The sequence below is a fragment of the Mycteria americana genome, chromosome 10, assembly GCF_035582795.1.
Source record: "Mycteria americana isolate JAX WOST 10 ecotype Jacksonville Zoo and Gardens chromosome 10, USCA_MyAme_1.0, whole genome shotgun sequence".
Classification (NCBI taxonomy): domain Eukaryota; kingdom Metazoa; phylum Chordata; class Aves; order Ciconiiformes; family Ciconiidae; genus Mycteria; species Mycteria americana.
The window spans coordinates 25888729-25913462 of record NC_134374.1 but is presented as its reverse complement, the minus strand read 5'-3'; the positions used below and the strand labels follow the sequence as shown (position 1 = coordinate 25913462).

Here is a 24734-nt window from a genome sequence, read left to right as displayed (position 1 = left end):
AAGCGAGCAAAGCACGGTAGCCCAAGCTGGGGCAAGCACGTGCCTGCTCCTCGGGCCAGGCTCGGTCCTGTCCTGGCCTCTGCTGTAAGGGGGGGAGGCGGGGGTGTCCTGGATTCGCCCCTCTCTGGGCAGCTACAGGTGCAGAGCTGCCTCCCTACCGCTACTCCCTGCGGAGACGTCCGTTCCCCTTCCCATCCCTCCCTTTTCCTCCACGGAGAAACCAGCTGCTGTAGCTAACAGCACCCGGGACCCGACCTGGTTTCTCCGCTCAGGTAGGGACCCAAGTTATTACCAGACATCGTTCCGACTGGAAGGCAACATGACCCACACGCAGGAGCGATTCCCAGTGTCAGTTTTGCCGTAGCACATCCTATCTGCCTCTCGTTTGGTGGGGGAAAAAAAAAAAAAAAAAGAAGCAACCCAGCCTGTATTCTGTGTTTTTATATATATATATTTTATATATATATAAAAATATAACTAACAAGTGGGGGAGTGATTTTTCTCCTAATATTTTTTAAAAATGTTTCTTTTTTTCTATCTATAAATACTTGTACAGTTGGAATATTAATATATAACTCCGGCGGCAGAGCTCAGCGCCAGGTGATGTTCACTTAAAAGACGTGTATTTTGTATTTAAGGGACTTCTGTTTTGTATAATACGCAACTGCAACAGACTGTTTGACTTGGATGGGGGCTGCTCTTCCCATCCGTGTAATTAATAAAGTACTAACGCTATCTGCTGGCTGATGAGGAGACCTTGGTGGTTAGCGAGCGCTGCCGGCTGATCCTCCAGCGCAGGAGCATCCCAGAGCTGAGCCGCGCGCTTTCTCGTGGGGCTGCGGGGCTGGAGGCAGTGCCTGGCAGGCTGGGGAGCCACGGGCGTCCTTGTGCCGCCGGGAGGGTCAAGCGCTGCTGGCCTGCAGCGTCACCAGGGTAAAGCTCTTGCGGGACTCGGGCGGCTCCAGCCGCTCGGTCTGCAAGCAGCCCTTCACCTTCTCCTGGAAGGAGGCGGTGGTGATGGTGTAGAGGATGGGATTCAGGGCGCTGTTGATGGGCAGGATGAAGATGACCACCCAAGAGGTGACGGTGCCTGTGCCGGCGAGGACACGACGTTAGGCAGCCGAGGGGGGCTGCCCCTGCCCAGGGGCAACCCGCCCACTCCAGCCCACGCAGCAAAGAGGGGCCATGCCACCCCTGGGCTCATGGCTGGAGGGGCAGCCCCCACGGGGGGCCACGACTGCTGCTCCCTGGGGAGAGGCAGGGGCCCGGGGGAGCCAGTAACGCTGCCCGTCCCCCTTTGCAGCCCCTGCATGGGTGAAGAGAGCTCCAGACTCGGAGCACCGACATCGAGGGGTCCCCGACCCAGGGACTCACAGCGGGTAGCAGCCAGCGGTGGGCTCTGCTTCGGGGCCTTGTGGGGAATGGGGGTTCACCTGGTATTTCCACCTGCAGCAGGGAGAGCAGCTTGAGGATGAAGATGGGTATCCAGCAGAGAGCATCAGTGAGGACGATGAAGAAGAACCGCTTTGCGATGGCGACTTCCCGGGAGCAGACGCCTCCCTCCGCTGTTCTGGATGCAGTGATGTGGATGGAGTAGAACATGCCAGAGTAAGCAAAGACGATGGTGATGAAGGCTGCGAGATTCAAGCCTGGAGAGGAAGAAATCTCACTCTGAGTGTAGCCAAAGTGCAAACCTCACAAGCTGGGACCGGCGGCACGGCTGGCAGCAGCAGGACGACTCCTGCTTTTATCACTAGAGGGGGCAGAGACATCTCGGCAGCCCCGGTTAGTCCCGAATCCAGCGTTAGCCCAGCGATGCCCGTGGCCTTGGCCAGCTCTGGGGTGAAGCTGGGCACAGCACCAGGCTGGAGCAGGGACCCTCCCCAGCCTAGGACAGAGGGCAGAGCTGGCACCCCTGTCTTACAGGGTCCCAGCGGGATGGCAGTGCCCCGTAAAGTCAGACATCCCGCTAAGGGGGCCGGTGCGGGCTCTCAGGGCACCCTGGAGGGGACGGCTGGGCTGAGCAGCCCCGCTCCCACTGGGGAAGCCCCACATCGTCCCCATCCCCAGGTCCCGAGTCCCGAGGTGGCCTTACCCAGGTAGATGGTGGTGGAGTAGCCCCGGGCGCTGGGCCGCTCGCCCAGGTCGGACTGCAGCGGGAAGCACACGCCGTTCCTCCCGTAGTAGTTCCCAAAGGAATCCTTGCACCACAGGGGGATGATGCTGAGGGAGAAGCCCAGAAGCCAGATGGCCGCTAGCACCGAGATGGTCTGCTTCTTGCCAGGTCTGTGGTGGCTGAACGGGAAAACAATGGAGAAGTATTTCTCCAGGGTCATGTAGGTCAGCAGCAGGACCGACACCTCGGAGGACAGCATGGCCAGGCTGCCCACCAGCTGGCACTGGAGGCTGCCCATCCAGCCCTGGGCGTGCTTGTTGTATTCGCCCGAGTACTTGAGGTCGAAGGCTCCGATGATGAAGAGGTAGATGGCCATCAGGCCGTCTGCGCCTGGGGGGAGGCAAGGTACAGTGAGAAAAAAGCAACAGCGGGCAAATGTAGCCCTTTGCATTAACGCTGCGGCCATAAAGCCATCATAGAACTGGGCAGCCTTTGGCTTTATGCATATATATATATATATATATATATATATATAAAAAATAAAAGAGGTGCCTGCTGGTGCCTGCGAGCACAGACCTGAGGGCAGGGGCCGAAATGCCCCAGGCACAGAGGGACTCCCAGAAACCCATCTGCCATCAGCACAAAGGGAAAAAATAGGCAGCAAGGGGCTGTGGCTGTGCTGGGGAGGGCTGGCATCAGCTAGACAGCTCCTCCCTGGGGAGATGCTGGTGGGCAGCTCGTCCCCCCGGTTCCCTCTGTGCCCCCCACCAGTCCCTGCACCTCCACCACCCAGCTCACAGCACAGGGACTTGATGGCCATGGTGTGCTGGCTGTTCTCCGTGACGATGAAGGACCGCATGCAGATGACGAAGAGGTTGCCGAAGCAGGTGAGGCAGGCGATGACCCAGACGAAGACGCGCAGGATGATGTTGGCCAGGAGGTTCTCGAAGGAGGAGATGCCGTCGGTGTTGGGCTTGCAGCTGCGCACGTGGGGCGCGTAGCTGCAGTACTGGAACTTCTTGAAGTAGCTGTCGGGTGGGGGGGAGGAAGGTTTCCTGGCTGTGACCAGAACCAGGAGCGAGCACGTTCTTGGCGTGCACGGCCCCTCTGCCTGCCCCACCGGTTCCCTCCAGCCCTTCGGCCGTGTTTGTCCCTGTCTGGGTGGAGAAGAGCCCCCTTCGCCTCACTAGCCAAGAGCCCGGGGCTTACGCAGACCAGGGGAAGGGACGCGGGGAGGTTAGGGGGAGGCAGCAGCAACGCAGGGTGGGAGCAGGGACGGGGCGATGCCAGCACGCGGCCCTCCCTGCGACAGCACCCGGGGCCAGGATCCGCAGGGGACGGAGTGTGAGGGAGCTGAGCGCGGGCGCTCCCCGCTTGCACAGCGCCGCGGCTGGTTTTGGACACGGAGCAAGCAACACCCCGAAGGGTTTGCAAAACCAGCTGGAGGCACCTCAGTGCTTTTTGGATCGTGACCACAGCCACGCTCTTAAATCTGCCCTATTCGGCACTGTCAACTGATAAATACAAGCGTGTTTTCCTCCAACCCATGCGTCTCAGAAACTAACATTTAAAAATCAATCCCTTATTCAAATCCTTCAAGTTCCATTAACAGGGATTCACATTTTTTCCCCTGCATATTATTTCAGATTAATCTTTTCAAGCCTTATAAAAGCCAACCCATATAAGCTTAGCAAAACTCTACATTAGAAAATGACTACAAAACTGCAATGCGAGACTCATTTCTGCTTAATTATAGATAAAAGGAGAGAAAATGATTGCTTATTAGCAAGTCAGGTAGAAAATGTACCATATGTATAGCACAAACAGACCAACTGCGGAAAGGAAGATGTACAGTTGTCTTTCATTACAGGTACTTTAAAGTGTGCATCTGGAGAAAATTAATGATTTTTTTTTCCCCCCTTCCAAAGAGAAGCTGAAGCACTCACAGTTGGCCGCACGGTCCTGTTTCCAGCCCGTGTGCGATGCCTGTCCAGCCTGTCTACCTGCACACCTCTGGGGTTCTTGGGTCATTAGCTCAGACCCAAGCAAAAGGACCTCTAACGCGGTTAACCACAGCTTTCAGCACGCAGCCTGGCACGCCTTGGCCTGACAGCGTCTACCTTGCCCGCATCGCCTATGCAACGTGCCCCTTGAGAAAAGCAGATCGCTCTTTGTATCGCGCGTGCGCCCGGATGGGGCAGCCCTGGCTCTGCAGACTGCTCCCTTCGCACGGGCAAAATGCTCCCCGTGCTCTAAGTAAGCCCCAGCCAGGACAGACCCTCTTGCCCCAGGGGATTTAAACAGTATCATCATGCTCGAGGGCTTCCTGTGGGCTGAAATAACTTGCTCACGGGTGTGAGAGTGAACCGGTTTCCCTCCCCACACCCAGCACCCCTGGGCACGGGTGCCGGGGCAGCAGCAGCCGCCCACTCCCCCCACTCACATGTGGGAGAGGTTGGTCAGCTTCTGGAAGGTCAGGTTGTGGATGTTGGGGATCTCCAGCCCTTCCAAGCTCCTGCAAAAGGAAACCAGTGCAGGGGACGCTGTGAGCGGCCCCAGGCTGGGTTGGGGGCTGCCGCAGGCGGAGGCAGCGCTGTAGGGTCGGGCACGTTGCGGGACTCACAGAGACCGTAGCTGGGGCAGGCTCTCAAACTGGCCGGGGAAGATCTCTGTCAAGGGATTGTAGGAAATGTTCCTGAAAAAGAGACAAGCTTTTGGTCTTTTTCCCACCTGGAAGCTATCGGAGTAGCTGGAAGCAAGGGCAAAGGGGTGTCTTTCTATGGCTTTTCCCAGCCCTCCCCATTCCCCCGGAATGGGGCCGCAGCCCCCAGGCAGAGGGTCTGTGATGGCACCGTGCTGCAGGCATCCTGCCGGGAGGGAGCCCGTCCTGCCGGGGCCATCGCGGCTCCGGTGAGGGAAGGGACCGTGCAGCAAGGACATCTACCCAACCGGGTGCAGGGGTCCTGCAGGGCCCCCGCCACTTGCCGGGGGGCAGGGGCACCCCCAGGGCAGCGCCGCGCCGGTACTCACAGCTGCTGGAGCTGAGCCAGGCCATTAAATAGAGAGGAGGGGAGCTGGTCTAGTCTGTTGGACGACAGGTCGCTGTGCCAAGGAGAGCGGTGTTTGAGAAGTGGTTGAGGGCACCAAGCCTTGCACCCGGGGGTGCTGAGCAGCGAGGTGCCCTGGGCAGGGGCAGAGCGGGGTCCCGAGCAAGGTGTCCCCCCCCCCCCCCCCCGCCCCCAGCACAGCCCCTGCCTGTGGGAGAGGAGGGCTCGGGGCAGGCGGTGGCTGGAAACTTACAGCTCCACCAGCCCGGTCAGCCTGGCAAACGCCCCGTCTTGGATCCACCTGAGCTTGTTTCTGCGCAGGATCCTGGGGCGAAGGAAGGGGAGAGAGCGTGAGGGTATTCACAGCCCCGCACCCCTTCGGGAGCATCATCCAGCCTCCGGACGGGCTGCGAGCAGCCGGCGGTGCCGGCGCCGCACGGGGCTCACCCACGGGGTGCACCCAGCCCTGCCGCGTCCCTCCCAAATGCACCGAGCCACAACCGTCACCTCCAGCAGCCAAATGCTCCGCTCTTGGGGGGAAGGTCTAAGCCAGAGCCCAGCCCTCAGGCGCAAGGCTCCATCTCACACAAGCCCACAGCTCAGAGAAGAGCCCATCAGAAGCACGGAAGATGAGCAGAGCTGGTTAAAGGGCTCAGAAGTAAAAACCCAGAACGGTGCACCGAGAAACGCAAACCATCTCAGAGCAGCAGAGCCCTGCGGGGTGGCACGTGCTTGAAGGTGCCGGGAGACGCCACGAGTACCATAACCCGGGGACAGTGCTCCTTGGCCAAGGTTTGGATCGAGCAGCAGAGCTCTGCTGAGCTCAGACCCTGACCAGGGCAGCCCGCTCTAACGTGGCTCATGGCGTGGCTGGGCAGGATGGGGGGAGATGGGGGAGTCCGGCCAGGATGGCTCATCCCACAAAGCCCAAACACAAGCCCCTGTCTCATCTGCTGCCTCTGCTCCCAAAGCTCTCTCCTGCGCCGGTGTCACCGGCGGGGCGTGTTTACGCCATCCGTCTTGCCCGTACGGACGTTTCCATGGTACTGCCATAACAGCCCCGGGAAACACGCTGCTGATCAAAGCCAACAGGCTCGGCTGCGGGAGGAAGGATGGGCGGCGAGGCAGCAGCTCACCCACCCCGCGCAGGGGTCTGCGGGCAGCTCTTGATGGAGGAAAAAATGTAGTGGTGTACATTTTGGGGGTTTGATGCCCATTGGAGCTTCTTCAAGAATGGCAGGACGGGGGACCAGGGTCTTTGTGCAGCAATCTTCGTGTGGAAAGTCACAGCAGAGCTTTCCAAAGCGCTCATCCTTGGAGACATTGTACAGGGGCGGTGGTCAGAGGAGGACCAAGATCGGTCCCCAGGGACCGCCAGGTAAACTGCAAAGGGGATCGTCACCCCACCCGCGTCTCCACCTCTGCATGGGCCAGCCTGGGACCGTTGCTCTTCACCGCCCGGCCAGGGACCACGAGGTGGGCGCAGGGTGCAACGCTGTCCTGCCGGAGCGGCCCGACTCTCAGACGCGCTGCTCAGCATCTCTATCACCTGCCGGGGGCTCTGGCAGGAGCTGCGAGGAGTTGAAGAGCACTTTGCAGAACTGCACGCGAGAGGAGGGAGCGGCTGTGAGACCGGAGCACTCCATGCCTCCGCTCTGCTGCTACCGGCTGCGTACCCCGCACCTGCACGGGGCTGCTGCTGCGCTTGCCCTCGGGGCAGAGGCGTACCCTGCTGCGCCTGGCAGGAAAATGATGTCTGGGGAAGGAGAGGGGAGAGCAGCTCCTGCCCGAGACGATCCCTTGCCAGCCCCATTGCTGATCCCTTGCTACTGTCCAGACGAGCCCGGGTTTATTTGCTTACTCTGATCCGGCAGCATTGGCACAGGGTCCTGCAATGCATTCCCAGCGCTCCGGGCAACCGTGATTGCCGATGCCCTGGGAGGATGGCTTGGGTCCCCATCCCATTTCTGCTCTCCTGCCACCACCCTGTGGCTGCTGGTAGCCTTGTGCTCGTGGATAACACCTGCACGGTGCACAACGCTCCTGTCCTTATCTCCTGGGGCTCCAGGGGCCGTATATCTCTCTTTGGGAGGTATATGACTGTCATGTGCAGGAAAACTAGACCCTGGGAGAGGCCTGTGCACGTCGATGCAAATCCTCTGCCTTGCCGGCTCTGGGAGGGCACCTGGGCGAGAGCTCAGCCCCGGGGCCAGGAGGGGACGGGGCAGGAGCAGGCTGCAGGCAGGAGAGGAAACAGACACTGTTTTGACACGTGGAAAGCCGGCTCACAAGCTTTATGGCCTTCCTCAGGGATATTTTTAGGGGATTTGGATGCCAACAGAAGGGTCTGGGCTGGCTGCGAGCTCTGGTATTTGCACACCACAGGAAGCTTTTTCCATGCCGTGTCCTGCCGCTATCTCCCACCTGAAGAAGGTCCCCATTCGATTTGGGCGGCCCCACGGGCTGGTGATGGGGTGCTGGGACAAGCCCACCAGCTCCCCAACCCAGGGTTAGCCAACCTCCAGCACAGAGCCCCTGGGAAAGGCTCTGGGGCCCCTGATCAAGTCCCTGTGAAATTCATGAAGCTGATGGCACTGTTGATGCTATGTACAAACCTGGGCTGAAACCATTCAACACCAGAGAGCAGCCCCTTATCCAGCCCAGAGCAGCGGGAAAGACGGGGGGGCCATCAAGAGCTGGCTATCCCCCCTCCTCCCCCCATGCACCCGCAAAGGGACAGGGTCTCCACCAGCAAGCGGGGGCCACAGCCGGACCCCCAAGGTACTCACAGCACCGTGAAGTCGTGGCACTCCTGGAAGACAGCCCTGGGCACCTCCCGGATCCTGTTCCCCTCCAGCTCCCTGCAGAAAGGCAATTGTGGCTGCCGCTTCCCCGGGCTCTCCCCCCTGCAACCCCGCCATGCTTGGGGGCTGCCCAGCATGATCTGCTCCTTCTCCGCCAGCCGCTTCACCTCCTGCTTGCCCCCCTCACCCCCATCCCCGTGCCCCGTGGGATGCCCCCCGCCCCTTCCGCCCCTTCTCTGCTCCAGGAGCCCGGCCGAGGAGCGGGAGCAGAGCCCGCAGCAGCCCCTGCCTACCCCGCAGGCAGCCCGGCCTCGCTGCCCGCAGGCAGGGTACTCACAGCCAGCTGAGCTTCGGCATCTCCGTGCAGAGGGAGGCGTTGGGTATTTGAGTCAAAGAGTTGTTCAGCATGTACCTGGGGGAGAGGCAATAAGAACAAACGAGGACACAGCCCTGTGCATGGGTATGGTCCTGCTGCTGCTCCGGGACCACGCAGGGTTTCACAAGGGCTTTCTGCTGGTCCATGGCCTCACCGGGGGGACATCTGCACTGTACAGGCTGCTCGCTCGATACCCGGGGAGGAGCTCAGGGCCGGTGGTGCCTCCAGCAGCCAGCCCAGAGCAGCGTGGCCGCAGCGGCACTGGCTTCTGCATAGCCCGGCAGAGCAGCCACGGCCACGCGAAACCACAGAGCAAGTTCAGGTGCCACCGCTCCGGGCAAAGGCCTGGCACAGGCGGCTGTTAATGGCAGTGCCGAGCTTCGTTCACCTTCTTTGGGAAAGATGTAAAGGTAGCGATACAGGGCACAGCTAGCGGCTGCGGCAGACGGTCTCCAGTGAGCTGTGACGGGCACGTCACCAGGAGAACGGTGCATGAAAGCAGCAGCAAGTGACCCTGGAGTGACAGCCAGTAACAGCAAATTTATAGCCTGAACTCCCGCTGGTGGCTTTCCCAGCACTTTTGCACATGCTTGTGCGCGCAGTGTTCCTCACTGCATGTTTTGTGACCACAGTTTTAGTTTATTTGATGAGCTAACAGAAGTGCAGAAGGATAGGACAGAGTACATCACTGAGCGGCGCTGCCGCCTGCAACATGGGAACGGGTGGCTGAGGGGAGCTCTGTCCCCCAGGTCTGTCCCCCCGCAGCCCACGCAGCTCCTCCTCCCGGGCCAGAGCAGGGACAGGTCTCTGGACACCCAGTGCTGCCCAGGTTTTGCAGAGGAGCAAAGTCCCAGGGTCACAGCCCCTCTTCCCCAAGCCCACTGCCAGCCCCGGCTGCCCTGTCCCCCACGCCGATGGCTCCCCGTCCCCAGGCACGGCGGTTACCCGAGTCCTGCCCACCCCCAAACCCGACTTTCAGGCTTTTGCAGCCAACTCCAGCAGTTACATCTCCAGCAGAGTCGGTGCAGCCCAGCCCAGCAGCTGTGGCTGAAGCACTCTCCTTGCAGCTGTATGCCCAGAGAATACAGCTTAAGACACGGTCGGATGTATGCGAGTATATAAGTGCGTCTGTGCACTCACACATACATGTGTTTTTTCCACTGTAACAGCCAAAACTTCTCCCCTAACGCTGACTCCAGCCTGCTGCCAAGGTTTTGGATCTGTGTTCTGGACTATGGAGAAGGTGTTAAAGTCATCTTATAGTGACGGCAAAACTGTTTTATGGTGGTTAAAGCAAAATTTTATCCTGTACATCCATCTTGGAAATGGCTGGACCTTAAAAACCCCTTGGCTCAAGATGACCTGGAGTGAAAACACCCAGCAGAGGGGCAGGAGGTTGGGAAAGCACCGGATCCCGTTTGCAGTTGCTGACTCAAGGAAAACAATCAGCAACCCGAACCGCAGGCACTGCTGCCCGTCCTGCTCGTCAGTAAGTGCTGAGGCTCTGCTCAGGCCAAACTCCCCGGGGCCATGCCTGTCCCTGTCCCAAGCAAAAGCAATAACCCTGGTTTCACGCAGAGTGTGCCAGGAGCAGGAGATGGCACAGAGAAGCAGCAGCACCAGCAAAGCCTGCTGGTTCCCGCTGCCAGGTCAGGTGTCCCCTCAGCTCCTGGGAACGGGAGCGAGACAGACATCTCCCTTGTACCGTCACCCCTCGCGCCCCGGGGACGGCGGGGAAGCCACAGCATCCGTGACTTGCCCCCCAAAAGGCTAGAAGCTGCCTGGAGAAGGGGTGCAGGACCCCAAACCCCGGAGGGCTGCCCCCGCCCCTACTTACAGGAAATACAGAGACTTCAGCCCTGCAAACGTCGCGGGGACGATCGTGGCAATCCTGTTGTTGTCCAGCATCCTGGAGGGAGAAGGGGAGAAGTGAGACGAGGGGACCCGGAGAGGGCGAGGAGGCAGCGGGACCCTCCCGGCAGGGGAAGCCCCCACATTTAGCACTCGTGCTGCCCCGGCGGGAGGGGGCTCTGCCCCTTCTCCCCCGCAAGCTTCCACGGACACCCGACCCCAGGTGAGGGGCTGCCCCCCGCTGAAGCCCATTCCCCCCTTTGAACCCTGCCTAGGCAGCCCTGGCTCAAGTGTTAGATCCAGCTGCAGAGTCTGGATTCCTTCACAGTCAGGGTCTGTTGGATTTTTCCTCTCTTCTGCTGTGAAATAAAGATAAATTAGAAACCACTTGGGGAATTCAGGGCCGTGCTTGGCTTCTCAAAAGTCCTCTGGCTTGTTTGCACCACGGACCACCCTCTGTCAGCTGCTCATCCTTCTACTTTTCCTATGTGATTTCAGGAATAACTGCGCTGGTCCCACAGCAAGTAAGAGGAGGGAAGCCTGCGGGGTGGCAGACCTGCCCGAGCTGCTCCTGCAAACGCAGAGCGGGAACGAACCATCTTGTAAAGCGGCCTTTACAGTTCCTTTTCTGTAGCGAAACCTGTATAAGCTCTGTGTGTAAAGCCACGCCGCACGGGCCCAGATCAAAGACAGCCTTTGAGAATAAACAGAGGGCAAGGATATTAGCTGTACTTTCAATTTAGGCATATATTTTTCAAGGTGAGGGAGCTGCAAATCTCCACGTTTAACAGCGCACTTAAAGTTTTTTATACACAAACCTCCACTGCTCCAGCCCGGGAGCTGAGGCTGTCTCTGCACGAAGCCCATCACCGTGCCCTGCCGCTGCCACGGCTGCTCCGGACCGGCAAGGGGAGCGCGGCACGGCGAGCCCCCGTGGGGACCAGCCGGCCGTAATGAGATTTCGGACAAGACCACATCCAGTCCGTGCTAAATCTGACCCCAGTAACAGGGAGGGAAACTCAAATAGGAGTTTCATAAAAGAGCCGCAGCAGAGGGCAAGTGTGCCCTGGTCCCCAGGGCTGGTGGGGAAGGCGAGGAGGTGCAGACCCAGCCGGGCATCGCACCCATCGCCACCATGGCCCCCAGCATGGGCATGTTACCACAGACACCCTGAAACCATCGTGCCCATTCCCCCCCCCCCCCCGCCCAGGGAAACGAAATTATGGTAAATGCGAGGAAGTCGGGATCCGTCACATCTTCTGATGCTGTTGGGACCGGCAGGGGAACTCACAGCCACTCGAGACGATGCAGGTCCTCAAAAACCCAGGGCTTCAGCTGCGTGATCCTGTTGTGGCTGAGGAACCTGGAACCAGTGCAGAGGAGGAGAGCGATCCTCAGACCCTGCTGCCGATTACACCCACTTTTGCTAAAGCCGTTCCTCCCGAGCCGCCCCTAGCCCTGGCCCGAGCCACCCCTGCCTTTGGGTGCCCTCAGCGGCTCAAACACAGGATCCCAGCTCAGGCTGGATAATGTGGAGATGGGAACAGCCGTGTTTGTAGGAGGGGAAATGCCTCTGCTCTGCTCCACATTCACCCAAAATACATGCAACTCCAGCCTAAAGCATGCTTGACATCAGCTCTTGCAGGGGCAAGAAAAAGGGCTCAGAACCCGGCCTCGAGCCGGCTGTACTGCGAGCCGTCGTGCCAAGAGGAGCAGAGGACCGCGTCCATCCCAGGGCCCCGTAACGCAGACACCTTTACTCACAACATTTTAAGCTGAGAAAGTCCAGCAAAGGCTTTGGGTGAGATCAACCGGATCTTGTTGTTTTGCAAAAAGCTATTTAAAAAACAGAACAGAAAAGAGATTGAAGAAATGTGTTCTCCAAGGGATTCTCAGGGTCCGTGGGACGTGCCCGTGGCTGTAGGACACCAGCCGCATGGCTCGCGGGGCTGGCTGCTGCCCGCTCAGCATTCACGGGCCGGCTGTCCCCAGCAGAGCTCGGGGACGGAGGTCCAGGCTGCAGCCCCTGCTCCGCCACGGGCTCCTTGTCTCAAGTAACCCTGGAGAGGCTGTTTTCCCCCTCCACCTCATTTACTCCATGCCAAGGGAAGAAAGTTGAAAGTACAGATGCCCGACGGTCACAAGCGGCTGCTGTAAGCTGCTTCACGTGGTTATTGCCGTACAAATCTGCCGTCCCACCCGTGGGAGCAAACACCCCTCTCCCCCGCCCCGCTGGATCCCTTCCTGAACCCCCCGGTGCAGCAGCCTAGGAAGGCGACGGGCTGAGCCACCAAAGGGTCCGAGCTCTCCAGAGCAGGACGGCTCGCTCACGAGGCATCTCACACCACCACGCACACGGGGCAGTTATCGGCCAACACGGGTGCTGCTCCATGACCTGCTCACCCGCCCGCGGGGACGGCACGGCGGGGGCAACGTGCCAGGAGCTTGCAGTACCTGTAGCAAGCACGTGCTGACTTCGGTGGGCACCACAGGCTCCAGGAGCTGAAAAAAGCTGCTGTCTGGACAAACGCAGTGCCCAGTCAGGGCACATTGTCCCAAGCAAAGCTGTCCCAACCAGTCCACATGCTTGTTCCTCTACCCACGGCCCCACCGCTGCTGACCTGCGCATCCACTGCTCCCCCCTTTTATCACAACCAAGCCAGAGAGCGGGATAAAGAAGGCGATACTCACAGCTTCTTCAGACTCCTGTACCTGGCAAACTGATTGTCCAGCAGAGAATGGATTTTATTTTTCTTCAGGTCCCTAGCAGAAAAACAGAAGGAAAACAATCAAACCCAGGACCAGCAGACAAGAACAGAGGAGAGGCCTTTATCAAAGGAGACCTGTGAAGACTAGACCCTCCTCTTCTTGGGCAATATAAACAGAATGCAAGGCAGCTGCTGTTCATTAACACTGCATTGCTAATTGCCCTCCCAATCTGCAAGCCTTATTTGCTGCTGATGAGGTTTTTCGCACTCTCCTCCCTTCCTAGCCCTTGCTTTTTGTGTGCAAAAGGCCCCCCAGGCCTGGACCTTGCCTACAGTCTCCCACCCTGTGCATCTCAGCTGGAGTCTTGGCGTGAGGGCAGGCTCCCCAGCCCTCGCCCCGGGCAGGATCCGGCCGCTCCCTGCTCCCAGCTCAATGCTCCTTGTGGGAGGGCTGCAGCAAGCAGCTGAAGCTCAGCAGACAGGGGTCTGTTGGCATGGAAGGGCCTCTTTGCTTCTTTGGATCCAGCGACAAGAAGTAAAAGCCAGGGATTTTATTTTATCTCCTTCCCTTTAAGCTTGTTTTCCTGCCAGGTGGCAGTGCATGCCCCGCTCGTGCCTCTCCCGGGGGTGCATGCACCCGCTGCTACTCACATCCTGGTCACGTTGGAGGAGACCCAGGGGACGGTGGCGAGGTCCCGCTCGGTGCAGTCTACGGCCCTTCCCCAGCACCGGCACGGCTCCGGGAAGAGCTCCAGCCCTGCGGGCGAGCGGAGGGGACGCGCTGAGGGGAGGCGCGGGGGGCCCGTGTGGGACGGAGGAGCCCCGCGGGGTGGGGAAGGGTGCCCGGCCCCGGGGAGGACGGCTTACAGCAGGCGTCACCCTCGTCTTCCGCCGCCATCCTGCTGCTCCTCGCAGCCAGCATGTCACCCAGGATCTGCAGCCAGCCACTGTCATCCACTGCAGGGCAGAGAGCGGGGACCGCCGTTAGAGGCACCGGCTGCTGCGCACGGACACCGGCGCGGAGCAAAACCCTGGCAGGCTCGGGAGAGGGTGCTGGCTCGCACGAAGACCTGGCTCCAGCCCCGCAGCTGTGCCGAGGCAGAGCAGGGGTTCATCTAGCTCTATGGCACGTCTCCGAGCACAGCCACAATACAATTTTTCCTCTATTTCTAGCATCCCACCTAGCCCTCTTTGGGGATATCCTGAGCCACACGCTGCATCCAGGCCACTCAATTAACCAGCTCCTAGGGGGTATGGATTTTCCCAGGCTCTAACTCATTTACCCTCCTGGACTCAGCATCCCCAAGCAAAGAGCTCCACAGCGGCACTGTGTATCGTGTGAAAAAGGAACTCATTTTGTGTCTTTAAATGTGCTGAACCTGCGTGTCCTGACTCACAGTGCAGAACCCCTCCGCTCCTCTGCCTTTCCACCGGGGCCCAGAAATACCTGCCCCAGCCTTGCAGCAACGAGGGTTTTCCTGCACCCCAGCCCGGGAGAATCCCTGACGGATGAGCTCCTCCCCAGGGACACGTGGCCACCGTGCCGGGATGGCATGCAAGTGCAAGAGCCGGGGAAGAGGCTGGATAACGGAGCAGATCCAGGATTCCTCACGCTTCCCAGGGGAAAAGCAAGCTCTGCTCTAATGCGCTCGTGCTCCCAGATCCTGGCGTTCCCAGGTCCGGCGGTTATTCACCCCCGGGGCATCCCTCTGCGAGGGGCTGGCTGCTTACCGCAGTTCTCCTGGCTGCTTACCGCAGTTCTCCTCGTCAGCTCCGTTGCCGCAGTCATCCTCCCCGTTGCAGTGCAAGGCCTGGGGCAGGCAGAGGGAGAGGTTGCCGCAGGGAAACTGCCCCAAGGGACACGCGTACCCATCCCACCGGGAGTGGATCCAAGGAGGCTCGGCTGAAGGAAGAGGAGATGCTCAGCGCTGGGGCGGCACCTCCCACCCCCGGACCCCTCGCAGGTGCTGCGCTGTCGCCTCGGGGTGCTGAGCTCCTGCGGCCGCATCCTGCTTTGTGCCCAGCTCCGGTGACTTTTGGGCAGAGCGGGGCCGGGGGGCTGAAGGGTGGGGTGCCCGCACTGCTGCTGAGGACCAGCATCGCCGCACTGGTGCCCCGCGAGACCATGCTCTGGCCGGAGCAAGCATGAGCTGATGGGGTGTTGGAGACCTCCGAGGAGGCACGAGCATGCCCCAGGGGAAGAGAAGGACCCAAACCCTTGCTTTCGGAGTGCTTTTAGCTGGCAAAGTGCTGCCATGGAGCCAGGAGACCCAGGCAGAGGCAGGTCTGCTGAGGAGCGCACGGAAATGGAGAGCCCCAACAAACCGACCACCCCATCCCTCCTCCCCAGCCCCCCAGGCCACCCCCGTCCCCGAGGCAGAGCCCCGTCCCTGGGTGCAAAGCTGTCGTGGCAGCTCCGGCTCCCCTTTTGCTGAGCCCTTTTGATCAGAGCCATCAAAGATAGCCAGCTGCAGGGCCCTGTTCATTAATATCCTGCAATTATCCATGGCAGAGGCATGCTTCAGATCCAGCTAAACGTTTCCACAGCCTGCTTTGATCAGGGCCCTGGGAAGTGGCAGCCGTCAGGCACCGGGGGAACACGGCTGGGGGGGCCCAGCCTCTCGCTCAGGATTTTCTCCGACTGCCAGGCTATTAAAGGCTAATGGTGCACGCTGTAATTAAAAGCACTTTGCCTCACTCACACACACACACACCGCTAACCATCCCATCAGCAAGCGCTGCGGCATGATGTGGGAATGGCTAGGATGCAGGGGTGGGCGGCTGGGGCTTGCAAGGCACGGTGGGCAGCATCGCATGGACGCGGTCCCCTCCAGCCGGCCCGGCAGCCCAACCACGGGTGCCCCATCCACACTGGTGGGGTTTTCCGGCAGACAGGTCGTGCCTGGACCTGAGGAAATTTTCCATTAGTCTAGAAATATTCTGCTTTATGCAATAGCTGGCTGAGCTAGACATAAACAGTGTGCACTGCCTGAATCCCTGCCCGGACATCTCTGACCCGCTGAGGGTCCTGCAAGCCTTCCCCGGGATTTACTGACGCGTCTGGGGTGTTTGTTCTGGGGAAAACAAGGACTCCAAATCCACGCAAAACTGATGGAGTTAATCAACGTGATTCAGAGAGTTTTAAGATTTGGAACAGAGTCTATTGTGGCTCCATAAATCTCTCCTGAAAACTGGAGCCATTCCAAGCACCTCTGGAAGGGATCTCTGTCCACTCGAAGCCATAAAGCAGGTCCAAGTGACATTTTTAGCAGACCCACGCTATTGCTCCTCGTCGTCGCCCACCTTGAATCAGCCAGGACCCCATGCCCCAGCCACGGGGCAGCCTGGGGCATGGAGGGAAACCCCCTTTCTGTAAGGTTCTGAAGGCTGAGCCGTTGCTCTGCCCGGGAAGCAGAAGGCTCTGCCCGGGAACAGGCTCTGCCGCCTGCCAGCACGTGGGAGCTGGTGGGGGCGGCTCTCCCTCCCCGGCTGGGGACCCCTTGGGCTGACCCGACCCTGCAGGCAGCCCCCGTGCCGGGGGCTCCGCGCTGCCAGAAAGGGCCATGCCCCCTTTATCCCAAAGTAAAAAATCCGGGTTGTGGCCTTGGTACAGCTCGTATAGTACATTGGCCTTCCAGAGATCTCTGCTTTGGAAGTGCCTGCCTTTGACTAGTCTTTTTGCAAACCAGGAGGTAATTTTAGAGTTTTATAAAAGCTTGTGGCTATACTTTTGTATTAGACGTGTCTAAACCCACGGGGGTATCACACGTGCTACTGCAGAACACTGAAACGCGTAACAACTGTCAAACGAATTACTGTCTTCCTGGGACGTTAAAAAGCATATCTGCTATTAAATGTTGCAAAAATTTATCACTGAAAATTCATTTACACGTGATCTTTTGTTCCTTTAGCTGGGAGCAAGAACATCTATTTTCTTCTGATAAGGCAACAGAGACGAGTCGAGGCTGTGACAGACAAGTCACCGGAGGTGCGGGTGAGGGCTGCTGCGTGTGCCGGACGTCTTCCCTTCCCAGCCTGCAAATGCCACGACAGTGCTCTACAGACCTAAAAGAAGGCAGGCACGAGCCGGCACGTGGCCGTTTCTCTCCGGCGAGCGGTGCAGGCAGCGCGGGCAGCTCCGGCTCCCGCTCCACTGGCATTTCCTGGGGAATTTGCCCAGGGGCGGCTCGTTACCGGACAGCCTCATCCAAGACCTCTCTTGGATGAGGCTGTCCGAGAGGTCTTGGAGTCTCAGTGACTTTAAATACTTCTGGGAGTTATTCTGCTTTAAAAGCCAAAACCTCTCCAAGAGGATAGACACAGGCAGAGATCTCTTGCATGATGATGGGCAAGTCGCTTAGCACCGCAGATTCTTACTCGTAAAGAGCAAATTTTGGTCCACCCAAAGCTCAGAGGCGTGTGGTGAGGGCTGGTGCTCTCCACATTACATCAGCTTTGGAATGGGGGGTGTTACGGAAATACAACAGGGAGAGTGAGAGAAGGGTAGGCAGTGCCCTTGGATGGAGCCAGCCAACGCTGCTCCCTGGCAGGGGCTCCTGGAGACGTGTGGTGCAAGGCTCTACCGGCCGTGCGTGACCCTGTGCGTGGCCTTCCCTGCTTGCACTGCTCCAAAACGAACAGGGCTTCCTCGGTGCCAACCTCCATCCTGCTGGGAAGCAGCAGAAGTGTCACCATCAGCATGAAATGATCTACCTGGAACGAAGCCGGTGCCTGGAATAACACCTCGCTCGGAGGTGTCTCCTCCGGCAATGGCGTGACTCGTGCCACCTCTTCCCGGGCGGTCGGACTGAACAGGGCTGAGCTGCTGCCGAAAACCCGGGGAGCATGGGGAAAAGAGAGAATCCATCTTTTACTTCTACCTGTTAGTTATAACTGAGCTGGAAGGGGAACTGATTTTGCAAGATTTGGGTTTAGACGCTAAAACCAGCACTGCAGCAGCGTACAAAAAAGGCTTTACAAGGAGCGGGGCTGTGCCCGTGGAGCTGCTCTCTGCCAGCAGGTCGGGATCGGTCACGGGAGGCTGGGGCGGGTGTGAATCAGCAGCTGAGCAAGGATGCCCATCCAAGGAGGGAATAAAGACCAGTGGAAAGCTCTGGTACGTGGATATCTCACAGAGGGCATGCACAAGCAATTGCTCTAACAAATTCCTGCATTGCAAGATGGACAAATGCAAACTCCTCGTGTGTGACTGCTCCTTTTGATTTTCCTAAGCACCTGTTTCTCCGAGGCAGTGAATACAATAAAAATTTGAGCCAAGTTTAAGTGTAAGTTTATTTCTAATAGAACTGTTGAGCGTTAATGCTTCAATAAAAGAGTTTTACCGTGTTTATTAAAAATACCTCATGCTGGCAGATCACACCCAATAATAAAAGCATGTGTGAAAACCTAAATAAAACGACGTTTGTGTCAAAACAGCTCAAGTCCGTGCTATATCAGTGTGGAGTACCCGTGAGAAGCTGGAAGCTGCTCCTCAACACGAGACCTCCCCGTGGGTGCTCACAGCAAGCGCTGCTGAGCACTGCACGGGAGCTGCACCGGACCCTGCCGCAGCCCTCGGGTGCAACGCTGGGAGGGCTCCTGCTCGTGCAGGAGAGCTGGTATTTGCTCCGGACCCCCGTGAACATGTGCATGGGGACATGCTAACTCCCTCGCAGCATCCTGCAGGCAAAATGCACTGGCAAATGTTTGCGTTAAGTGCAGGGCAGCTCCTGCCGTGCTGCAGCCAGTGCAAAGAGATCCCCAAGCACTCCTGAAGACGGCCTTCAGTCTGCCTGGAGGACCATGCACTGGGGTCAAGCCAACCTGCCAAGAAGCAAGTTTGCTGACCTATTTAATGTGCTTTCATGCCTGTGTGTTTTAAGCACGCCCACGGTTGTCCTACTGCTCCCTCGGTTGCTACCTTTGTTGGCCCATCCCCGCTCACGCTGGCTGGGAGCTGCGCTTTGGCACAGCTCTGCAGGATCCCTGCAAGATAAACACCTAACCAGTGAATTAAAACGGGGACAAAGATTAAAGGCAATTAAGAGCGTCTCACTGTAAATCGTCCAAATGGGAAACCTCTTAAAAGAGGCCAGAGCGGTGGCAGGAGAAATGAGATTTCGGAGGTGCCGTTGGGTCCTGCCCTTGCAGACAGCAGAGGCAGCAGCTGTCGTGGGGCTGAGCTTGTAAGGAAAAATACATCTCCTTAAGACAGTGGTTTTGGTGATGAAAGAGTAAGAAAACACAAACCGGGGGGTGGGGATAGTACGAGATCCCTGGCCCTCTTGCAGCCCCGCGGAGGGAAGCGTGTCCCTTACCCTCTCCAAGCCCTGCGAATGGAAGCGGATCTCACCCCAGCCCTCAGACCTGAGCTTGAGTCCCTCCAGAGGGATATTTTCCTGTCTCAGTTCCATTTCTAGTTACCCAGGGAGGCTCTCTGTTGCATAGTGTCATGCCACGCAGGTTTCTGGCTGTTTTCTTAGTCTGAATTTATGTAGGACCCACGGAAGGCAACGGGAACCTTTCCAGGGCCTCCAGGTCCCTATTGCAGAGAGCGTATCCACATATGGAGCTATGTAAATACTAAGAGAGAAGAGTTTATACATATTTATATATATAAACACAGATAGCTTCTATTTTTTTTTCAGGAATGACGCCCAAGCCCCAGATTCCCAGCCAAACCAATGCTTTCCAGCCACCCCCATAGGACCTCGTTCCGCATTAACCCCCCCCCAGGGCTAGGGAAACCAGGGATTGTGCAAGCCAGAAATCAGAGAACAACCAGAGACAAGAGAGGAGAAGGTGAGATAAAAAAAAACCAAACCCAGAAGAAAGGTGTGTGTTTCAAGCAAGGTAAAATGCTGGGAAAAGAGGTGATTCTCGGATGATGCAGCTTATCAGATAATGGGACATTCCCTGGCAGATGCGGGACGGGGCGGGCACGGGCACTGTGCCGCAGCAGGGACCCTCCTGCCCGGGCTCTGCAGGGTCACAGAAGGAAGCACAGCCAGAGGAGGCGGCCAAACGTAGCCGGGATTAACCTCAGCATCTGCCTCGACTTTTCACGAGGGCCACCCAGGACTGTAAATGAAGCCCACGCATTGCCAAGAAAACAGCCATGTCCAAATTCTCTGGATGCTAAGAGGCTGAATGAAACACGCCTGCGGTCCACATTGCCTCTGTCTGCAAAGAAACTGTGTGAGTTCTGCCAGCAAAGTCCTGGAGCTGCAGGACGTGGTCTGGGGTCATGCATTGCCCGTCCCGTTCCTCTCCAGGGCCCAGGCTCTCCGCACCACGGTGCCTCCCCGCCGCCCCCCGCCCAGGACTGCACCCCCCTCTCAGGGCACACCGCACACAATTCCCCTTACATTTCCCGTACAGAGGTGGGCTGAGCTGCACCTAAAGCAAACCGCTCCAAAGGAGACACAAACAATTAACTGTTTGATTGGCGAGAAAGGTTCAACCCCCCCTCTCTCCCACAGGGCAGGCAGGGAGGGAACGGTTTGCATTGCCATCCACGAAAAGTAAACCACAACAAATCAGAGTAAAATGGAAATAGCGCAGAGCTACTGCCTTTCCACCATCGCCCTTCCTAAATTCCAGCAAAAAGGGTCACTTTTCAGTTTGGTTTCTGTCCACTGCTCCCTCCTCTTTCAGACCGTAACATTGGCGTGGTGGCTGCATCCGCTCCCCTTCCACTCTCCTGCTCGCTCGCCCTTCTCTCGAATAAAACGCAAATCACAATTTGCAGCTATCTCTGGGGTTACAGGTAACACAGATGCCCAGACAAGCGGACAGTAAGCCGTGCAGAGAGCAGCGTTACCAGGCACACAAACTCTCTGCCCAGGACAGCGCTTCCTCGGCGGAGCACGGCTGCTTTCAGCAGCCAGCATCCCTGTGCCACGTGCCAGGACCTCTATCGAAATCCCACCGTAAAATCCTCCGCAAGCCCCCCCACCAAATGCCCCCCCAGTCAAGCGGCCTGATTTCCTCCCCACTTCGGATGATGTGACCTGCAAAGACGGCCACTTACCTGCAGCAGCGCAGAAAAGCGACGGCAGAACGAGGAGGAGCAGCCCCATGTCAGCAGCCGCTGGCAGGGCAGCCCCGGCCCCCGAGGGCTCGGGAACGGTCTGGGCTGCCGGCGGCAGAGGGAGGGGGGCAGGGGGTCCTGGAGATGCTGCGGGTCCTCTCCTGCTGCCGCACGCAACCGCACCGATGCCGCTCGGGAGCGCGCACACCGGGGATGCTACCGGTTGTCACTGGTCCCCGGGAAGCCACGCGCTGCGCGGCCATCGCCGTCCCGGGGAAGGTGCCAGCGCGGCGGCGGTCGGGCACGTCCGCAGCACCTCGCAGCCTGCGTGGGACTCTCAAATGCGGGGAGGGGAGGCGTATGGCGAGGAAAGGAGAAGAGAAGGAAGTGAATGCGGTCCTTCCCCAGGAGGGTGCAGCCCTTCGCCTGCGCTCCCCACCCCGGGGGCAACGCGGGGCTGTGCTGTCCCACCTGCCCGTGGGGCACCCTGGGGTGCACGCCCCAGGGGAGCCCAGGGCCAGCCGGGGGAGGAGGAGGAGGAGGAGAAAGAGGAGGAGAAGGAGGAGGAAGGATGCTTCCTCCCGAGAGGGCCCTCTGCTGGAGCTGCAGTCAGCCCCTGCACCCACCCACGTCCCGCGGCCCGATGACGCGACCCGGCGGTGGCACCTCTGCCCCGTCCCTGCGCCCCGTGCCCCGCTCAGCCATCCCAGCGCAGGGACACAGCCCCGCGGGGACGCGGCCGGCACCTCCCCGGAGCCCTCACCCGAGCGCGCCTCAGGGCACCGCACTCTGTGGGCTGGGGTCCCGGTGGGCTGCAGAGGGCGGCGGGCAGGGGCCTCCCTCTCTCCCCACCGATGCTCTGGGCCCCCCGTCCCCAGCCCCGCGCCGTCTGGGGCTCCCTCCCGTCCCTTTGCCTCACCCGCCCCTCCCCGGCCCCGCCGCGCACACCCTGCCCCGTCCCAGGAGCGCTCCGGGGGGGGGGGGGGGGAGAGCGGGGAGGAGGATGACGAGGGTGCAGTGCAGCCCACCCGGGCACGGGTCCTCCCGCTGCGGGGGCTGTCCCCAGGCAGCCCGGCCCTGCCCGCCGGTGGCTGCGAAGCCGCCCCGTTCGCAGCCTGCGGCCGCAGGGACGGCCCTTCCTCAGCTCCCGGTGCCGCGGGAAACCCCGCGGAGCAGGGCGGTGGGGAGCACGGGCGGGGAGTCCCGTGGGTGAAACAGCTTCTCAGGCTCAAAGTCACCCGAACCCTGAGGAGGAGGAGGGAGAGGAATCGGTGCCTCACAGCTGGGGAGCAGGAGGGAGGAGAGGTGGTCGCAGTCAGGGAGCAAACCCCTGCCGCGGCTTTGCTCTCCACGCTCGGCTCCCAGACCATCTGCACAGTGAGTGCGGGTCTCCTTGGAGTCTCCTTTCCCCAGCACTTCCAAAGGCTTATTATGGGTCCAGAAAATCTGTAAAAATTTAAGCCCTCCCCTGCTGCTGGAAAGCAAACCTTTACTCAGGTCACAGGACCCCACCTCTCCTCGACCTGAAGACATAAGTGTGTGGGAATAAATGATGTACATATCCCCCCTCTTATTTGCACATTCCTACTAATACATTTAAAGCTTATCAATAAACTTAGCAAAATTCTTGTTGATGCTTCTAAAACAACCCAACAACTGTTTCTGTCCCTGTTCCTGGTTGTCATCGGTACCAATGCCCCTTTCCTCTGCGTTGAAGGAAACAGGGTCCCAGAAACGCAGCCTTCCCTCCAGCCGTGAGCCGGCCCTGCTGTGGCCATGGTGCGAGGAAGCAGGGAACAGCTTCCAAAAGAACATGATATAAAGTATTTGTGGTTCTAGATCAAAATTATTTAAGATCTAAGGGCACTTCGAAGGTAAAAGCCCGATAGGGTGAGGCTGGTGGGGGAAGAGGAAATGGAAGAGAGGCAAAATACTCCATTTTTTCAGAGAAGGAAAGAAGCTGTTGGAAAAAAGTTCTGTGCATGCAAACCTTAGACCCTCTGCAGAGGCTTTGCAATTCCACTGCTGCAGTTTAAAGCACTCACCATGGCCTCGAGGGCTGGATGGGGGCTCGGTGTCAGGAGACAAACCCGCTTTTCTGCCCTAATGTTCAAGCTCGGGCATTTGCTGCTGGATGCCAAGGGTGACTGCAAAGCCTTCGAACCTGCAGGCAGGGGGAAAAAAAAAGAAAAAAATCAAAGCTCTAAAATTAAAGTGTGTTTCAGGGCCTGACAACATTTCTTCTGCAGGCTTTTCAGGGGCCCCCCATCCCCGTGTGAAGCTGTGCGCACCCAGAACAGCTGCCTGGAAGTTATAACCCCCAACAGCGAACGATGGGCCTGAGCTGAGGAACCTGCCTTCAGGAATCTCCTCATGGCACAGGGGCACGGGCTGGGATTTTGGGGGGCTTGTGGGCAAAACGGGGAGATCTGTGTGGCGAACTTCTGCAAAGGTGCAGGGTCAGGACATTGCTCTGAAGCTGGAGCTGGCTGGAGATGCTCCATCAGGAATGGGAGTGAGGAAGCACCTTGTGAGGTTGTACGGGTGCAGAAAGGCGTCCCGCTTCACATCTCGTACTGCTTCCAACCCAACAACGGAGCCTGCTCCCCTCAGGAAGCCCAGCAGGAGCCAAGGGGTGCCCATCTTCTCTTATATACACCCCGCACTTCATTGCTCTTCACCCAACTTGCTGTTCTTGCGCCTCTCCGGGGCATCTCCACAGCCTGTTCTATGCTCTGGCCCCTGACCAACCTTCCGTGCTCTCAGAGCCTTGCAGCTTTCTTCCTCCGTGTTCCTGCAGGCTGTCAGCATCTTTACACCAAGTTTGTATTTCTTAATGTGAGCTTTGTTAATGGGCCAAAAAATTTCCACCCTTTGGCAGCACTCTTCTTCCAGCTCTTGGGGATGCGCCTCCCACCAACTACCCAGATGATGTATGGGTGTTGGACGCTTCCCCACACACATTAAATCTCCGGGCTGTGAAGCCCAGCAATACATTATGATACAGAGCCCCGAGGGGCTTGGAGGGAACTTGTGCAATTGCGTGGCATAGATTTATATCCCGGGACTTTAAAAGCATAACCTCTTCACAGAGCTCCGCAGTCATCTGCCGGGCAGCCTTCGCTTCGGCACAGCCACGCACAACGCCTTCCCCGCCGGAGCTGTCTTTGCTGTCTCCCTGGATAATGTTACAAGCCAGCTTTTCCCTTTTACTTTGTTTTCCACTGGGATAATTCCTCGTGCCAAATCCCTCGGTTCTCACTCAGGCCCGACTTCTCTGGTGCTTTTTTTCCCCTCCATTTGAGGTAAGTCTCTGCCTGCGTCTGAGGCCACGAGCTGCACGTCACGGACCGGCTCCGCTCTCCCACGGGCGTTGGGCAGGTCGATGCCAGCAACGCCCCGCACGCCCAGCTCTGCTCTCGGCCAGGTGCGGGCAGCGTCTGCCTTTGTCAAGGCAGTCGATCTGGCTGCTGCGGGACTTGATCGCTTGGATGAAATTGCTAGTCTGGGGCCATTACTGGGTTTGTTCATCCATCTAACAACAGTCACAGCCTGCTGCCTTGCTCCCAGCCTGGGAAGCAGGATGCTGAGCTCAGCAGAACAGCCACGGTACGGTGTTATAATACAGAAATATGCTCATCAGCTGGAGAAGTTGCCTCCGGAGGAATGGGCTGAGGCAGAGGAGGCAGATGTGAGGCTGATCTGTCTTTCCCTAAGTCAGCAGCCTCTTCCCACCCACCTGCCCATCCTCACCCTCCTGCCGAAGGGGCAGGCAGGCTTCCCCTCCCGTCCAAACCTGA

At 58.6% G+C, this 24734-nt stretch overlaps 1 protein-coding gene across 1 annotated transcript; it reads right to left on the bottom strand.

The window, feature by feature from the left end:
* Nucleotides 1–902: 902 nt before the first annotated feature.
* LOC142415002 (relaxin receptor 1-like) lies at nucleotides 903–23577 on the bottom strand. The gene is made up of 20 exons (XM_075512896.1): nucleotides 23462–23577; nucleotides 23260–23341; nucleotides 22980–23037; nucleotides 14656–14805; nucleotides 13770–13859; nucleotides 13554–13659; nucleotides 12886–12957; nucleotides 11959–12030; nucleotides 11486–11557; nucleotides 10181–10252; nucleotides 8305–8379; nucleotides 7953–8024; nucleotides 5417–5488; nucleotides 5147–5218; nucleotides 4740–4811; nucleotides 4560–4631; nucleotides 2915–3144; nucleotides 2096–2506; nucleotides 1434–1649; nucleotides 903–1090 (listed from the first exon to the last, which is right to left on the bottom strand). Exons 1-20 carry the CDS (start codon nucleotides 23575–23577, stop codon nucleotides 903–905), a joined length of 2370 nt encoding a protein of 789 aa, XP_075369011.1.
* Nucleotides 23578–24734: the final 1157 nt, after the last annotated feature.

Excerpts from the sequence above, each read along its gene's own strand:
- LOC142415002 (XM_075512896.1), bottom strand. The coding sequence starts at position 23,577 with ATGGGCACCCCTTGGCTCCTGCTGGGCTTCCTGAGGGGAGCAGGCTCC. Across the intron at positions 23,342-23,461 it reads CACCCGTACAACCTCACAAG|CCCCCCAAAATCCCAGCCCG; the intron begins GTGCTTCCTCAC and ends TTTGCCCACAAG. Across the intron at positions 10,253-11,485 it reads CTGCATCGTCTCGAGTGGCT|GATGCTGGACAACAACAGGA; the intron begins GTGAGTTCCCCT and ends TTCTCCCTCCAG.